The 13,487-nt window shown below is 50.3% G+C and overlaps 6 protein-coding genes across 6 annotated transcripts; 2 read left to right on the top strand and 4 right to left on the bottom strand.

Annotated features, from left to right (window-relative positions):
- Positions 1 to 393: 393 nt before the first annotated feature.
- Positions 394 to 1,608, top strand: N7503_011055 (alpha/beta fold hydrolase; the record flags this gene model as incomplete). Its single annotated transcript, XM_057070601.1, has 1 exon — positions 394 to 1,608. The coding sequence occupies one exon, from the start codon at positions 394 to 396 to the stop codon at positions 1,606 to 1,608; it is 1,215 nt and encodes a 404-aa protein (XP_056917212.1).
- A 232-nt stretch (positions 1,609 to 1,840) lies between these two features.
- N7503_011056 (PaaI family thioesterase) lies at positions 1,841 to 2,501 on the bottom strand (the record flags this gene model as incomplete). Its single annotated transcript, XM_057070602.1, has 2 exons — positions 1,841 to 1,870; positions 1,923 to 2,501. 2 exons carry the CDS (start codon positions 2,499 to 2,501, stop codon positions 1,841 to 1,843), a joined length of 609 nt encoding a protein of 202 aa, XP_056917213.1.
- A 570-nt stretch (positions 2,502 to 3,071) lies between these two features.
- On the bottom strand, positions 3,072 to 3,928 carry N7503_011057 (copper acquisition factor BIM1-like domain-containing protein; the record flags this gene model as incomplete). Its single annotated transcript, XM_057070603.1, has 3 exons — positions 3,695 to 3,928; positions 3,322 to 3,635; positions 3,072 to 3,272 (listed from the first exon to the last, which is right to left on the bottom strand). Exons 1-3 carry the CDS (start codon positions 3,900 to 3,902, stop codon positions 3,072 to 3,074), a joined length of 723 nt encoding a protein of 240 aa, XP_056917214.1. The 5' UTR covers positions 3,903 to 3,928.
- Positions 3,929 to 5,478: 1,550 nt separating this feature from the next.
- On the top strand, positions 5,479 to 6,404 carry N7503_011058 (SRR1 family protein; the record flags this gene model as incomplete). Its single annotated transcript, XM_057070604.1, has 2 exons — positions 5,479 to 5,974; positions 6,046 to 6,404. The coding sequence occupies 2 exons, from the start codon at positions 5,479 to 5,481 to the stop codon at positions 6,402 to 6,404; spliced, it is 855 nt and encodes a 284-aa protein (XP_056917215.1).
- A 641-nt stretch (positions 6,405 to 7,045) lies between these two features.
- On the bottom strand, positions 7,046 to 8,971 carry bgt3 (uncharacterized protein; the record flags this gene model as incomplete). The annotated part of the gene is made up of 1 exon (XM_057070605.1): positions 7,046 to 8,971. One exon carries the CDS (start codon positions 8,969 to 8,971, stop codon positions 7,046 to 7,048), a length of 1,926 nt encoding a protein of 641 aa, XP_056917216.1.
- A 992-nt stretch (positions 8,972 to 9,963) lies between these two features.
- N7503_011060 (uncharacterized protein) lies at positions 9,964 to 12,415 on the bottom strand (the record flags this gene model as incomplete). The annotated part of the gene is made up of 4 exons (XM_057070606.1): positions 9,964 to 10,142; positions 10,332 to 11,027; positions 11,493 to 12,299; positions 12,370 to 12,415. The coding sequence occupies 4 exons, from the start codon at positions 12,413 to 12,415 to the stop codon at positions 9,964 to 9,966; spliced, it is 1,728 nt and encodes a 575-aa protein (XP_056917217.1).
- Between the last annotated feature and the right edge of the window lie 1,072 nt (positions 12,416 to 13,487).

The raw sequence follows: 13,487 nt of genomic DNA on the forward strand, positions 1-13,487 counted from the left end.
TTCGATGTAGACAAGAAAACCCAAAATGCAGATGCGATGGTAGAGAACGTGACGAGCGAACCGTGCGGAACAGGGAAACGCGCAATGGGAAAGAAATTGATGGATCAAAGAACGAGAGCCAGTGAGAATTAAGTAAAAGGGTGTAGAATGGTTTTTTTTTTGAAACCCCCGAATTTCAGTGAAGAAAGAGAGATGTTACATAAAGTGGGAATCGAAGAAGTCGAGAGGGAAACTTGCGTCATGACTTCCAAGGAACGGGTCAGGCACCTAGTAAACCTTATGAAACAGGCTGATGTTTCCCCAAAAGTGAGGTAAGGGGAGTATGTTTAAATGCATAGCTGCTGTCATTCCTGAGAAATAAAGGAGATATATACAATTTAAAGTCCTTTTATAATGTCTCTAGCTAAACCTCCCTCGTTGCCCCTCCCCAGGGGTGTTTCCAGTCGCTACGTCGTAACCCCCGAGCTTACCTTCCACACTCTGGAGGCCGGAGCCACTCCTGGTCAGAATCGCCCCTTAATTGTCTTACTGCACGGGTTTCCTGAGATCGCGTACTCCTGGCGACGAGTTCTGCCCCAACTAGCAGACGCAGGCTTTTATGCCGTCGCTCCGGATCAGCGCGGCTTCGGCCGCACCACAGGATGGGACGCTAGACCCTATGACGATGTCGATTTGGCCAGCTTCTCATTGACCAACCTGGTTCGCGATGTGGTGATCCTGGTCCATGCATTAGGATATCGCTCGGTCCATTGTGTCGTCGGCCACGACTGCGGCGCCATCACCGCCTCCATGTGCGCGCTTATGCGACCAGACTTCTTTCGTAGCGTGGTGCTAATGAGCCATCCCTTCAACGGGAGTCCAACGCTGCCTTTCAACACCGCCAATCAAAGCATAGATGAACAGGCAACAGCGGCTGCTGGTGGCGGCGGTGGAGCTGAAGGCTCTGCTGCTGCATCGGGAATTCATCAGGCGCTGGCGCAAGCTGGTCGAAAACACTATAAGTGGTACTATTCAACAGCCCCAGCAAATGGGGATATGTGTCTGGCTCCACATGATCTACACCGCTTCCTGCGTGGCTATTTCCATCTCAAGAGTGGATCGTGGCCGGGCAACCAGCCACATCGACTGAAAGGGTGGACGGCTGAAGAGGTTGTGCAGATGCCGTATTATTATATCATGCCGTCGGATGCTACAATGCCCCAGGCAGTAGAACAGCATATGGTTGATGAGCCGTCGGGTGGAAAAACTTCCCATTCGTGGCTCCCGGATGATGAGCTTGCGGTATATGTAGCGGAGTATGCTCGCACCGGTTTCCAAGGGGGGTTGAACTGGTACCGTGTTCACACGGCTGCTGGTGGCCGATATACGAAGGATTATGATCTCTTTGCGGGGAAGAAAATCGAGCCGCCATGTTCTTTCATTTCAGGAGAGAAAGACTGGGGTACGTACCAGGAGCCTGGTGCTCTGGAAAAAATGACCAGTGGTGCCGTATGCTCTGATTTCCGATCGCTTAAAGTCCTTGAAGGGGTGGGACATTGGATCCCTCAAGAAGCTCCAGATGAGGTGGTGCAGACCATCATTGAGTTGACTAAGGAGCTGACTGTATAAGCTATATGTCTACCGGAATGACGACGCTACAGGTTTAAATCAGGCTCAGGTGATGCATACATAACGAACATAGTGAACGAACCAAGATGAAATATTGATGAATCAGTTTCCAGCTAGCTGGCTCGCTCCTTTTCAGAGTTTATATGTAAAACTTTGATGCGTATGAATATCAGGTTGCTAAACGCCTTCCAAGATCATTCTAGTATAGATGCTCTCCAAGATTATATCCCAATCAAACCCCTTTATAAGGAGTATCAAACGTCTAAACAAATTAGCCCCAGTTTCAAACAGCCATTAGCCTGATCGAGACATACCGCAGCCAATCTTGGCTCTATAAAAAGCGCAGTTGCCTCCACCAACAATCCCGCCCCATCCTCATCTGGAGACAATTTCTCGATCCTCGCCTCAACCCAAGCCTTCCGCCCCTCAAGCTTCGTAGTCTTCGCCTTCAGTACAACATACGAATTGGCCATAGCCGGCGCTCTATAATTAATGTTCAGATTCGCCGTAACGCCCACTTTGTTTGGCAACAAGCGGAAACAGCATCGTGCTAGGCCCTCATCCATTAGTGTTGCGAGGACTCCGCCGTGGACGATACCGGGGTGTCCGCAGATACCGCTACCCAGGTACATGAACATGACAATGCTGTTTTCAGAGTCGTTTCTTAATGTAAAGGGTGCCATGACTAGCTTGTTGGGGCCAGCGAGGGCACCTGTAATCAGGTTGTTGTTGCGAAGGCTTTCGGGAATGGTGTCGTCGTCGAATGCTGCCTCTTCAAATTCGGGATCATTGAGGAGACCTATTGTTGTTGGATGATTGCGGATGAAGTTCACAATATGTTTTTCTTGGTGATCATCTTGTAAGTCGTGGACGTCAACTGTGATTGACCCCATGTTTGTATTGTTTGGTATGGTTAAATGGTCCAGATAAGGATATGTGGAAGATGTGGAAGAGGTCAATGGTTGAGGAATGTTGAATTGGAATTAATTGGGAAAGTGCAGATTGAAATAGTCATCCGAAGTGATAACTGATAACTTGAAATAGCCCCACTGGCCCCCATAGAAATGGTGGCAATGATTATCGCGAAATTAGGGGTCTTCGGTGCAGATAAAATAGTGAAAATTGACTTCCGGGAAATCTCGGCAATCAGCGCTTCCGCTTACCCGGCCGAATATCTCGGTGAGATTAATTAGATTCATCTACGCAAGATCCATATCAGCCATGAAGGTGGTTCATTGATATTGACGGGTGGATATATTCAACACCATAACATTGAGAAGGAAACCCAAAACGCCGACGCACACCAGAGAGGATGGAGACATAGCGCTGCAAAACACGAGGCAAGCATGCCATGATCATCGAGATCAATAATTTTAGACAGATCGCATATTAGAAGGAAAGGGTATGGTTGTCATAAACATAGACGCGCGCAAATGCAGTTTGGACAAGCAAAAAAGTCATATCTACACGAAGCTGCCCAAGACAGCCGCCAACAGGAGCGGTCCGAGGGCAAGCAGTGTATGAGGCTTCAGACTCGGGGCCGCGTTGACTCCACCTGTTGTGTACATGTACTGGAATGACAGGTCGGTGGAGTTGAAGCAGTTGTCACGAGTGACGGTTTCAATCTCGGGGTCATGGACCTCGGCGAAGGTGATATCGACACACTAAAAGGGATTAGTTGATGAAGGATTGTCAGGACTAGGAAGACCATACGTTGTATAGTGCGGCACCGTGCTTTGCGGTCTCAACCACTTGGATAGTGGCATTGTCACCAGCCTTGACACTGATGTTCGCGGGCAAGGGAACCTGCGGCAGACAGAAGGTACCGGGGTAGGGGTTGTTGGTCGGGCCGGTGATCTGGAAGGGAGAGACGACCGGGTGGCTCATGTTCTCAGGGATCGTGCCGAGACCAATGTTGACATAGATCAAGGCAGTCTCATGGCCGGGGAACCAACCAGGCTGGACCGCAACGGCACCTCCCTGGACGGGCCACTTGGTACGGTTGGTTGATCGGGGCATACCACCGCCTAGAGCAGTCTGTCAGTTCAGGTTCATCGCAGGGCGGATTGTCAACGGGTCTCCTTACAAGGATAGATCCACTCCATGCCATAGGGGTAGATGTATGAGCCGTTCTCATAAGCAACACCTAGCCCTTCAGCTTCAGCGACGGTACCATTGGTGTGAAGGTTGTTTCCTCGGTATCCGGGATATGTGATGACAGTGTGGGCATTTGCCAGGCCCACGCACAGCAGGACCAGAAGGGAAGCCCATCGAGATGTCGAGAATTGAGCCATGATGATAATTATGTGAGATGAGCGTTTGATAAAAAAAAGCTCAAGATGAAACAAAAGTCTAAAAGCGACACGAGGTTGGAAGCGAAAGCAATGGAACCAGTCCAGTTATTCGCAATGTAGAACCTCAAGTAGACTGGGTAACGCAAAGATGAACGTCAATCCAGCAGACAAAATCTCACAAAGCCAAGTAAGATTTACGAGGGCTGATCGGGCTCTTTTTGAGGGGTACTGCTCCCAGTGCAGACATGGCTGCCGCCGACGAGTGAGGATGCAGGATCCAGGTGTGACTGCCACTGCAGCTTGCACGACCCATGGATGGTTCTTACTGGTCCAGTGGAGCAGGCTGCTGAGGATCATCACGGCCCTGCTGCAAGTGCCATCACTTGAAGGGCAATCGGGGACTCTGATTGGCGGAGAGGCCTGAGCTCGAAGCGCCGAGGGGAGACGCTAACGGGATTTCTGAGGGGGTGGCCTGTGGCTGCTCGGCGCTTACAGAGCACATATGTGATGGACTTGCTGGGGAATTATTATCACAGACAAGCACTTTTAGCACTTTTGTTCTTGCGGATGCAGCTCGGTTCGGTTCATGGGATCCGCAATGATCGGTGTTGACCAACCCCAAGTCTGTCAAGAGTGGGTTACGGGCAGACTAAATGCGACCGATGCATATTGAACGTCTGTCCGTTCCCAGGGGCAATCTTGGGACATTTTAGGCCAGTCACAATCACGAAATCCAGATGTCGCAGGGATTCAAAGCGGAGTAAATCAGGAAACTGCATGAGGGCAATTATCTTAGCCCTGGAATTCAACCGGAGAATGACAGTTTCCATGATTTCAAGGTGATGAGACGCATTAGTGCTTGGGAGAACGCTTAAGCTAAGAAGTTGAGGTACTTATCACACAATAGATATCATGTGCCCATGTGGGCTCAATGTCGTACCTTCATATCGAAGTCCTACATAGAGTTTCAAGTCACCAAAGACGAAGGAAGAGCCTGCAATTCCTCCCTTTTAACCTTAACTGGTGGTAACTCAAGCTTTTGATCAGCGACTATATTTGGATTCTAAGCATTACTTGTGGTGGGGCTTCCTATCTGAGCGCTTCTGAGCCTTCATAGCCACCGCTATTAGACTTTCTTGATTTCGCCCTATACTTCTAGATCACTTGCTCCATTAATCAATTGAACTGGTTCATCCCATTGAGGATCTATCTCGACAGTTGCAACTAAGCAACGATAGAGCATATATTGGGCCTAGAATCCAGGTGTTCTTCATAGAGGGCAATAAAACTCATCACTCTCGCTTCACTTCATGGCAAAAACAAGTCTAAGCAGTGGAATAAAGTTTCTGTCAGTCCTGAAGTTCCTCGACATTGAAGGAAACAAGTCTGTAGTTCAGTTCAATGTGTATCCCATTGAGATTCACCGCTTAGTCATTCACTTCCGATCAATCTTCAATCCAAATCAAGAACCACCATAAGATAAGACGAGATAAAATCGGTCCTCGTCAAATTTCGAGTCCTACCACCCTCGAATTTCCGAACCCCTAATCGCAAAATCGGGATCAAAACGCCCACGATGCCGCATTCCACGCGCACAAAGCGTCCGAGCCCGCTCACACAAAAACGTCTGCAAGTCACCGACGACGATGGCTGGACCCACGTTACAACGGGAGGCAACGCACGGCGCACAATGCGCGGGACGAAGGGCTCGAAGAAAATGTCCAGCTCAGATCGCGCGGGCGCGACAGTGACGACAGAAGATGTCGAGTCCGATCCTGTACTGAGCCCCGCCGAAGCTCCGGGTCGGTTAACATTGGAGGAATTGCAAGCACAATACGCTGCGCATCGGGATACCTGGACTGGATCGGAAACTTGGAAGAAATTGGAGAAAGTACTGGATGAACGGGCTCAGTTGGCGCAGGATGAATCCTCTGGTCTTGGTGCCGTGGACAAAATTGTGTGCATTGGACTTGGTAGTCCGAGTGGATTCCTTCGCGATGGGTGGGTGGATCGACGAAGTGTGTCGATGTATCAGCTTGCTGCGCTGGAGAAGATCAAGGGGAAACTTGGCTGTGAGTGTCTTATTCCCTTCCCGTATGCTTCTGATCGTATTCGATGTTCATTAAGCTCATGGAAATGCCAGCTTCCGTTCCGGTCTTTGCGCAAGACCCCGTCTTTAATACTTTGGATTGCGCTCTTTTGGATGCCATGGGGATCACTGTCGTTGAGCACCCCGTCGGCTTTGAAAGTGTTACACGCAACACACTACTCTTCTGTCCTGGTGCGGAGAGAAAACATCTTGAGCTGGTTCTCCCGTCTAGTCCTCGGGTTGTGTTTGGTGGACCCCTGGAAAATACGGAGTCAGATGTTATTCAAGGATTCGTAGGCAAGATGGGATCAAGGGCTCTGGAGCCCTTTACCAGCAATGAGCATGCTTTTTGGATGACGAGGTTGTATTTCCAAGAGGAGGAGGAGGAGGAGAACGATGAAGTAGAGTCATGATATTTTGCTTGCGATCCTAATTGGGCGATTGCACATCACAGTTCACTGCGTATGCATTGTATTGGAGTTTGTGAAGGGTTATTTGGTTTATTGCATCACTGCGCATTGACAGGACGGACATCTTTGGTTTTAAAAGCATTCGTTGAACATAGAATTAAAGTATTGGCACTTATGAACTTTTATGAATCCTACAGATATTGGAAGACGCTTCATAAATCCATCTTCCAACATAAGAAATATGAGTATTTCGAACTCAAATCCATCGAATTCGAAAGACAAGCGCCAAGATTAATCGCAATATGTACATTGACCCTGCCCAAGCATAGTAAACCCATCAGCGAAACCCAAACGCAACATAAAATATTGATATTCCATAAAAATCCTCCGCAAAGACAACAAGTCCACCTCATACAACAGCACGGAATGCACAACGCCAGACCTCAAAACATGAAATGGCGCAAAAACGGTGAGAATGCAGCGAGTGGGATGAACATTTCCCCTTTAAGAACAAGAACATGCGAAGATGAGGGTAGTCAAAAGAAGTTGCATGACTGCTGAACACCGGCGCAAATGATAAGAAAAGGTGTATATGCATGCAAGGGTTTCATTATCATCAAAGAATAACCTACGAGTCGTAGGCATTAAGAAGCAGTCTTGCCACCGCAATCGGGGATCTTAAGACCAGGTTTGATCTTGCGTGCCGAGTCCATGAGACCCCATTTGTCTTCCCACTCCTTGCCAGGAGTGTTGAACTGGATTTTCCACGGCTCGTCAAAGGCCTCGAACCAGAAGTAGTCGGTGCCGTTGTCCAGAGCCTGACAGACCCAGTCGGACATGAATGTGTTCATGTTATCAATGCTTGCTACTGAACCAGGAGTATCGGAATTGCACACCGGGCTTTCACCGCAATCTTTGCCTCCATCGCTAGGCCATCCCACTTCGGAGATAACTTGCTTCTTTGTTGTGCCCTCGGTGAGTGAGACGTCGTGATTCTGCCAGAAACTCCACGTCCAAGCAGCGGCAACGTCGACATTGACACCCGCGAAGAATGGATGCACGTTGGACATGACAACATCGACGGCGCTCACCAGCTTGGCATTCCAGTTGTCACCAAGGTCGGATGTAGCGATCAGCATGTCGGTGCTGCGTTTCTTGACCTCATCTCGGACATCAGTGATATAGTTGATGAGGTTCGTCTCGGCCGATGTCTTATCTGTACCGGCGCGGTACAGGGCTTCGTTGCCAACAATCACGCCGTTGAAAATAGACCTATCGGTGGTTTTATCCAAGATGTCATACAGCTGATTGATCTGGCGTTTTGTTGTCGTGGTATTCGAGTCGATCCACACTCCAAGCCAAACTTTCATGTCAGTCAACCCAAGCTTGTCAATCGCGTGCAGAGTCATCTCCGTCTGATTGCAGTCCGTGCCGTATAAGCGGACATTGTTGGTCAACTGAGACAGCACCGCTAGGTCACGAGTCACATTGTTCTGAGAAGGCGGATACTTCAGACAAAGTGGATACTGTACACCCCAAGGCGTGTAGTCCATTCCAGGGAAAACCTTGTGCAGATCTTTGTTTCCCATAAGTTCCTTGATCTCAGTCGAGTCCTTGGTAAGATCTCCGTTGTTCTTCTCATCATCCGATGCGGACCCGCTTGAAGATGACTGATCGGCATGTCGACTTCCAAGCGTGCCACCAACAGCACCGCCAATGATGGCAGCAAGAATAATAAAACCAAGCACTGCGCCAACTATCAATCCCCGCTTCTTTCTCCCTTCCATACCGAGCGTCTTCTTCCCACCGCGTCCAGCCTCCAATCCACCGCCAGGCACAGCATCATAAGAAACACCAGCACCCTTCTCTGTCCCAAAGAACCCTCCAAAGAAGCCACTGTGCGCTTTAGCTCCGGTCCCAGCACCAGCTCCTGTTGCCAGAGCCCTAGACCCAGGTCCAAACTCATCGTCTCCATCATCCACAATCTCATCAGGATTAATGTCAACCGGTATACTCATCGCCCCAGCATTATACTGCGACGACCTCTGATAAGGCCCATCACTGACAAGTCCATTCCCACCATAAGGCGCCGGGGCACTCGCACCCTTAATGGAGCCTTCATAAAAACTCCGCCGCGCCTCACTTAAATGTGCACTAGAATGCTGGGGCGTCTGCATAGCCGGCGATGCACCCTCATTCCCAAGTGCCAACCCCGACCCGTACGGAAATTGATGCAATTCCGTTTGAAACGATTCAGGACTCCCATACCCAGTGCCAGAGTTAGGCGAGACAGGTACGTAGGGATTATCCGAGCCAGTTGTGCGAAAGCCTCGTTCAGCCGGACCGGTGTATCCATCCTGTTGATAATCCATATCCATGCCGCGAACCGCGTCGATACCGCTTTGGCGATCGTGTGTATTCGCGATTCCGAGTGCTATGCCGCTGATTCCGCCACCTATGGAGTTGGGGCCTAGGTTATCGACGCCCGGTGTTACTGAGGAGTCTTGTCGGTCTGTGTGGGAGTATCTGCGAGGTGGCTCAGGGATGTTTGAGTTGCTAGAGCGATCCATTTTGGGTTTGTTGTGACAGATCGTGGGTGCTGGTGGGTGTAAGCTGCAAGGGATTTGAGACTGAGGCTGAGGCTGAGGTAGATGTGATGTGGATGTAAGTGCCGATGGTATTTGTGATTATGGTCGTAGTAGGTTTGCTTTTTTCGCGAGACCTCTGTCGAATAGTTTGGAGGTAGGTCGATGTTGATGTGGGCGGTCGTTCTGGGAAAGAAAGAGAAGCGGCTAGACAGGCATTGCCTGCTGAAGGCAGGATCCTCGGTTCTCCGAATGAGGGCAGTGCGGTGTCAGGCCCGACTGGTAAGCTGAGTTGTGACAGGTAGACTTGAGGACGAGACCGGATTCAAGAACAATAAAGGTTCAGAGCAGGAATCCAAGATTCTCCAAGTGGGGAGTGGGGAGAAAGGGTCTACAGAAATAAAGTTGTCAACAAGCGCGTGGTGACCCGGACAACGGATACAACGCCCCGCCACTTGAAGTGTAGCACAGAGGAGATAATAGACCTTGGATGATTAAAGATCCTAGAAAGAGTAAAGAAGTAGAAGCGCTTTGAGGGCATAGAGATTTAGACATTTGACTACAGTACACGATTCTATCCCAAACCAGGGACTCAGGGTCCTGCATTCATAAGGGTCCTGTCAATGTGGAACTGCGGGTCTGTGGGTCCGAGTCCTTTACTATTTTTGGTGAACCCTGCGCAATGTCTAAGCTTAGTAGATTGGTATCACTGGAATAAGCCCCGGATCAGAATCCCTAATGACCGTAATAAGGAAAGAATCAAATCGTATAGAGACATGAAAAATTGTCGTGATCTCGTTAATGCGTAACCGTGGACCCAATCAATCCCTGCGCCGTGCTAATCCATTCCAGTCCCAACCCTTGTTTTCGAGTTTGGCGCTACCCTTCATAACCGGGAACGACCCATCAAATCATAAGGACAGTCGTCAAGGAAATTAGAAAGAGAATCGAGAGTCATAAAGAATCCTATGTAAGAGCTAACCCTCCACTTCCTCTGCGCTTCGCTGTGCAGCGGACGGTGCGTCACTTTCTGTCTGACGAGCGCGTTCCAAAAATCGACGTTTTCCGCGTCGAGTATCGAAATGCTTAGGAATCTCCGAAGCTTCTTGGCCAGCAGCAAGCATACTAGTGCGCATTTTATTACGGTAGGCATCCACTTCAAAAACAAAAACCGTTAGCATGGAGAACAACGTTCGGGTTCGGGTTCGAGTAAACATCGTTTCCGGGGTTCCAGTGAGACAATGTTTTAGCCACCGGCACGTGGGCATACCCGCATCGGCCAAAGAATGTGCACATCTGGTCTCATCTCGTATTCCATAAGCGGAAAAAAAAAAGGGTAACTTACGCGATCGCTGCAAAAATAGCATTCGCCCCGCAAAAACGCGGCTCTGGCTCCAACTCAACCGGTAGGCTAGGTCATTCAGCATGACCTCTTTCCGGTGACGCCGGCGAGACAATTTGGGTACGTCAATGCCTCGCTCACCATCCAGGGAGGGTGCGGGAACGGTCGTGCGGCCGACAGTCGAGTCTTCGGGGTCACCCGTGTGCTCGATGTCTTCAGCGAAGAAACGTTTGCTTGGATCGACGAGTAGAGGCGCGTCTTTCATTTGAGTTGGGAAGTAGGTGCGCGGGTAAACGGCGTTATTCTTGCGGTACGAATCTGGAATTTCATCCATCTTGACTTTATCTAGGCCGACTTTGACGCGCACGCGTGAACCGCGCTGCGGGTCTTCGACTAGGATGAAGGTGCGGCGCTTGCCGTCTGGTAGTTGACCGAAGAGTTCCTCATTGGTGGGACTTTGTTCTTCGAGGTCCGGAGCTGCAGCCATGCGGCTGGAGGTCGCTATGGCTGAGTGACGGCCTAGAGAGCCAAGACCACTGTCGCGGAGGAGGGGTGCCATGGAGGGGCTGGCGTTGTTGGTTGATGGGATGGTGTGAGCATCATGAAAGACCTGAGCGGGTCGAATATCGGTAGCACCCAGTGGTGCGGGCAGACGACCTGTATCAATAGAACGCTGGGATCCGATGTACTCTGTGGTGCCTATAGAACGAGGAGAAGAACAAATGGAGAAATTAGCCTACGCTGTACTGCATGCAGGGAAGGGGTTCTCAAGTCCCAAAGAAAGAAGACAAAGCAAGCGGCGCGGCGGCATCGAATGATAAGCAAAAAGTCGCACAGGGTATGGAATAGCAAGAAGAGAAAGAAAGAAAGAAAGAAAGAAAGAAAGAAATGAAAAAACAGATCCAGATCCAAGCCAAACTGGTACAAACAACCCCAGAGCACCTCTCATATAGCAACCAGTATACAGATCCAACATATAACTCCCACATAGACATATACAATCACACCACAAGAATAGGTAAAGTCCATAGAGACCCAAGAAGTGAAGAAGGAAAGGGGAAAACAAAAAGGAAAGTATACAAAAAACATCCAAAACCCCGCCGCGCGTGTTGCAAAAGAAACATCGACAACGGAACAATTCGCATCAGATCTGGTGAAACATACCGCTGACTTCCTCCATCTTAGGGCTGCCATCTGGTTGAGCATGATGATGTGTCATGGGAGGGCCCATCAAAGGTGCAATACTAGCGCGCTGGCCGGGGGTGGCACCCGACATTCCATGGCCAACTGGCGCAGCAGGAGTCATATGGGGAGTAGCAGGCTGCACTGACTGCCGACGATTCATCTTATGTTGCCGACGCACTCGTCTGCTGCGCAACCGAGGATCCTGGTTGCTATTCCGCCAACTATCCACGGCCCGCTGGATAAGGCCTCGCTTTCCTCTCAATGCGGGATTTAGCTCGGCCAATGCCCATCCAACGGCATTGCATTCAGTCTCATAAACCAGTCGGTTTCCACGGTATTGGTCTTTGCTGCAGCATGCGCGGGGGTATACGCAGTTCTCCGTCTTGAAGTCTTGGCTGAGGTCGTCCACGATCACGGATTCCACGTCACAGCGGATCGTGTATTCCATCTTGACTCGGTCTCGACTATACTCGAAGGCTATCCACTGGACTCCATTGCTGTCCTGTCGTACAACAAGTGGGGTGGTGGCGGGAATGGGACCTGGTGCTGCGCTCGAGCTTGTCCCGAGGGGGGTGTCTGATGGGTTCCTGCTGGCATACCTGCGCTGGCTGGTGAAGGGTTGAGCATCGATCGTTGCGTAGTTGCTGGCTGTGGAGCCGAATCCATCTTCATAACCGGGCTGCTGGATAAAGCTGTATTTGGAGTATGTGATGGTTGATGAGGCGACATCTGTGCAGTACTCGTCTGGGGAGGCATCATCATAGACTGCGATGTCATTACGTGTGGCTGAGGTGATGGATGAGCCGCATAAGACGGTTGAACGGGGTTCATAGGAGAGTATGGCGGATATCCGTACATCTGAGGCGGCATTTGTGGCGACTGCGTGTAGATGTTGCGACCATGCTGATCATGCGGCTGTGACGCTACAGAAGCTGGAGAATTGGATTGAGGAGTGTGATACATTGGAGGATAAGGGGGTCTCTGCATTTGAGCGGTGGTTGCCATGAGGTCAGATGGCCCTATATCTCACAGATCAGCCGGGAGTCCGTAGTAATTCAGGCGGCAGCTAGCCCCAGGTAGGATGCTCCGGCCACGCTTGAGATAGCAATCATGCACTCAGATACAACCTAGAAAAAGCTCGTCGCTTACCACTGGATGGATACTGTGCGGGGGCAGTTGCTGTTGTATACAAAGACGGGTGGGTGGTATAATATGGCGATTCTTGGGTTGGCGGCCCGTAAGAACCGTGAGATTGCAGGATGGCGTTCCCCAGAGAGTGGGGTGGAGGATATGTGCTTGTGGGAAGAGAAACAGTTGTTTGCGCAGGCGAAACTGGGTCTTGTTTCAGTGATAATTGCTCTAGATCTGGCCTAGAAGCTCGCACTGGATGATGCTGAGATAGATGCGCCTGGTTGCTGTGTCGATACTGTCGCGAGCGATATCAGTGACTGGGGAGGCTTGAAAATCCCAAAACCGCGAGATGTGTCTGAGCAATCGGGGTGGTACAACAACTTAAGAACGTGGGAGAAAGAATGAAAGACTTGAGAATACAGCTAGATCGTCTTGACAAAATGACGACATAAGCGCGGGGATTTGAACCACTCCAAAGAGTCAGAGGCTCCTCAGTCATAGAAGGGGCGGGAGGGAGAAGTTGCCACGGATGAACGAAGCCTCGAGCAGGGATGGGCTCAGATGAGTAACAAACGACCAGGGTTAAACCAGGATGAGCCCGTCCAGGGCCAAAGAAAACCACGGATCTGTGTAGCGTTGGGGCTGACTTGACACTGCCAGTGGCTCTTTCCTTCCGAGGACCAATGCACTCCAGCCTCGTTGTTTGTCCATGTAAATGGCGCTTTGCCGCTACACGGACTCGGGAACGTGGCTTTCATAGCGCTGAGAAGAGGCGTTCCGATTCTCTTCTCGTCCCACGAGCTTCGCCCCTCTTTGTGGACAGACTCCATGGCATCAGACGCT

This window comes from Penicillium pulvis, assembly GCF_028828015.1.
Source record: "Penicillium pulvis strain IBT 33274 chromosome Unknown scaffold_8_segment0_segment0, whole genome shotgun sequence".
NCBI classification, from domain to species: Eukaryota; Fungi; Ascomycota; class Eurotiomycetes; order Eurotiales; family Aspergillaceae; genus Penicillium; species Penicillium pulvis.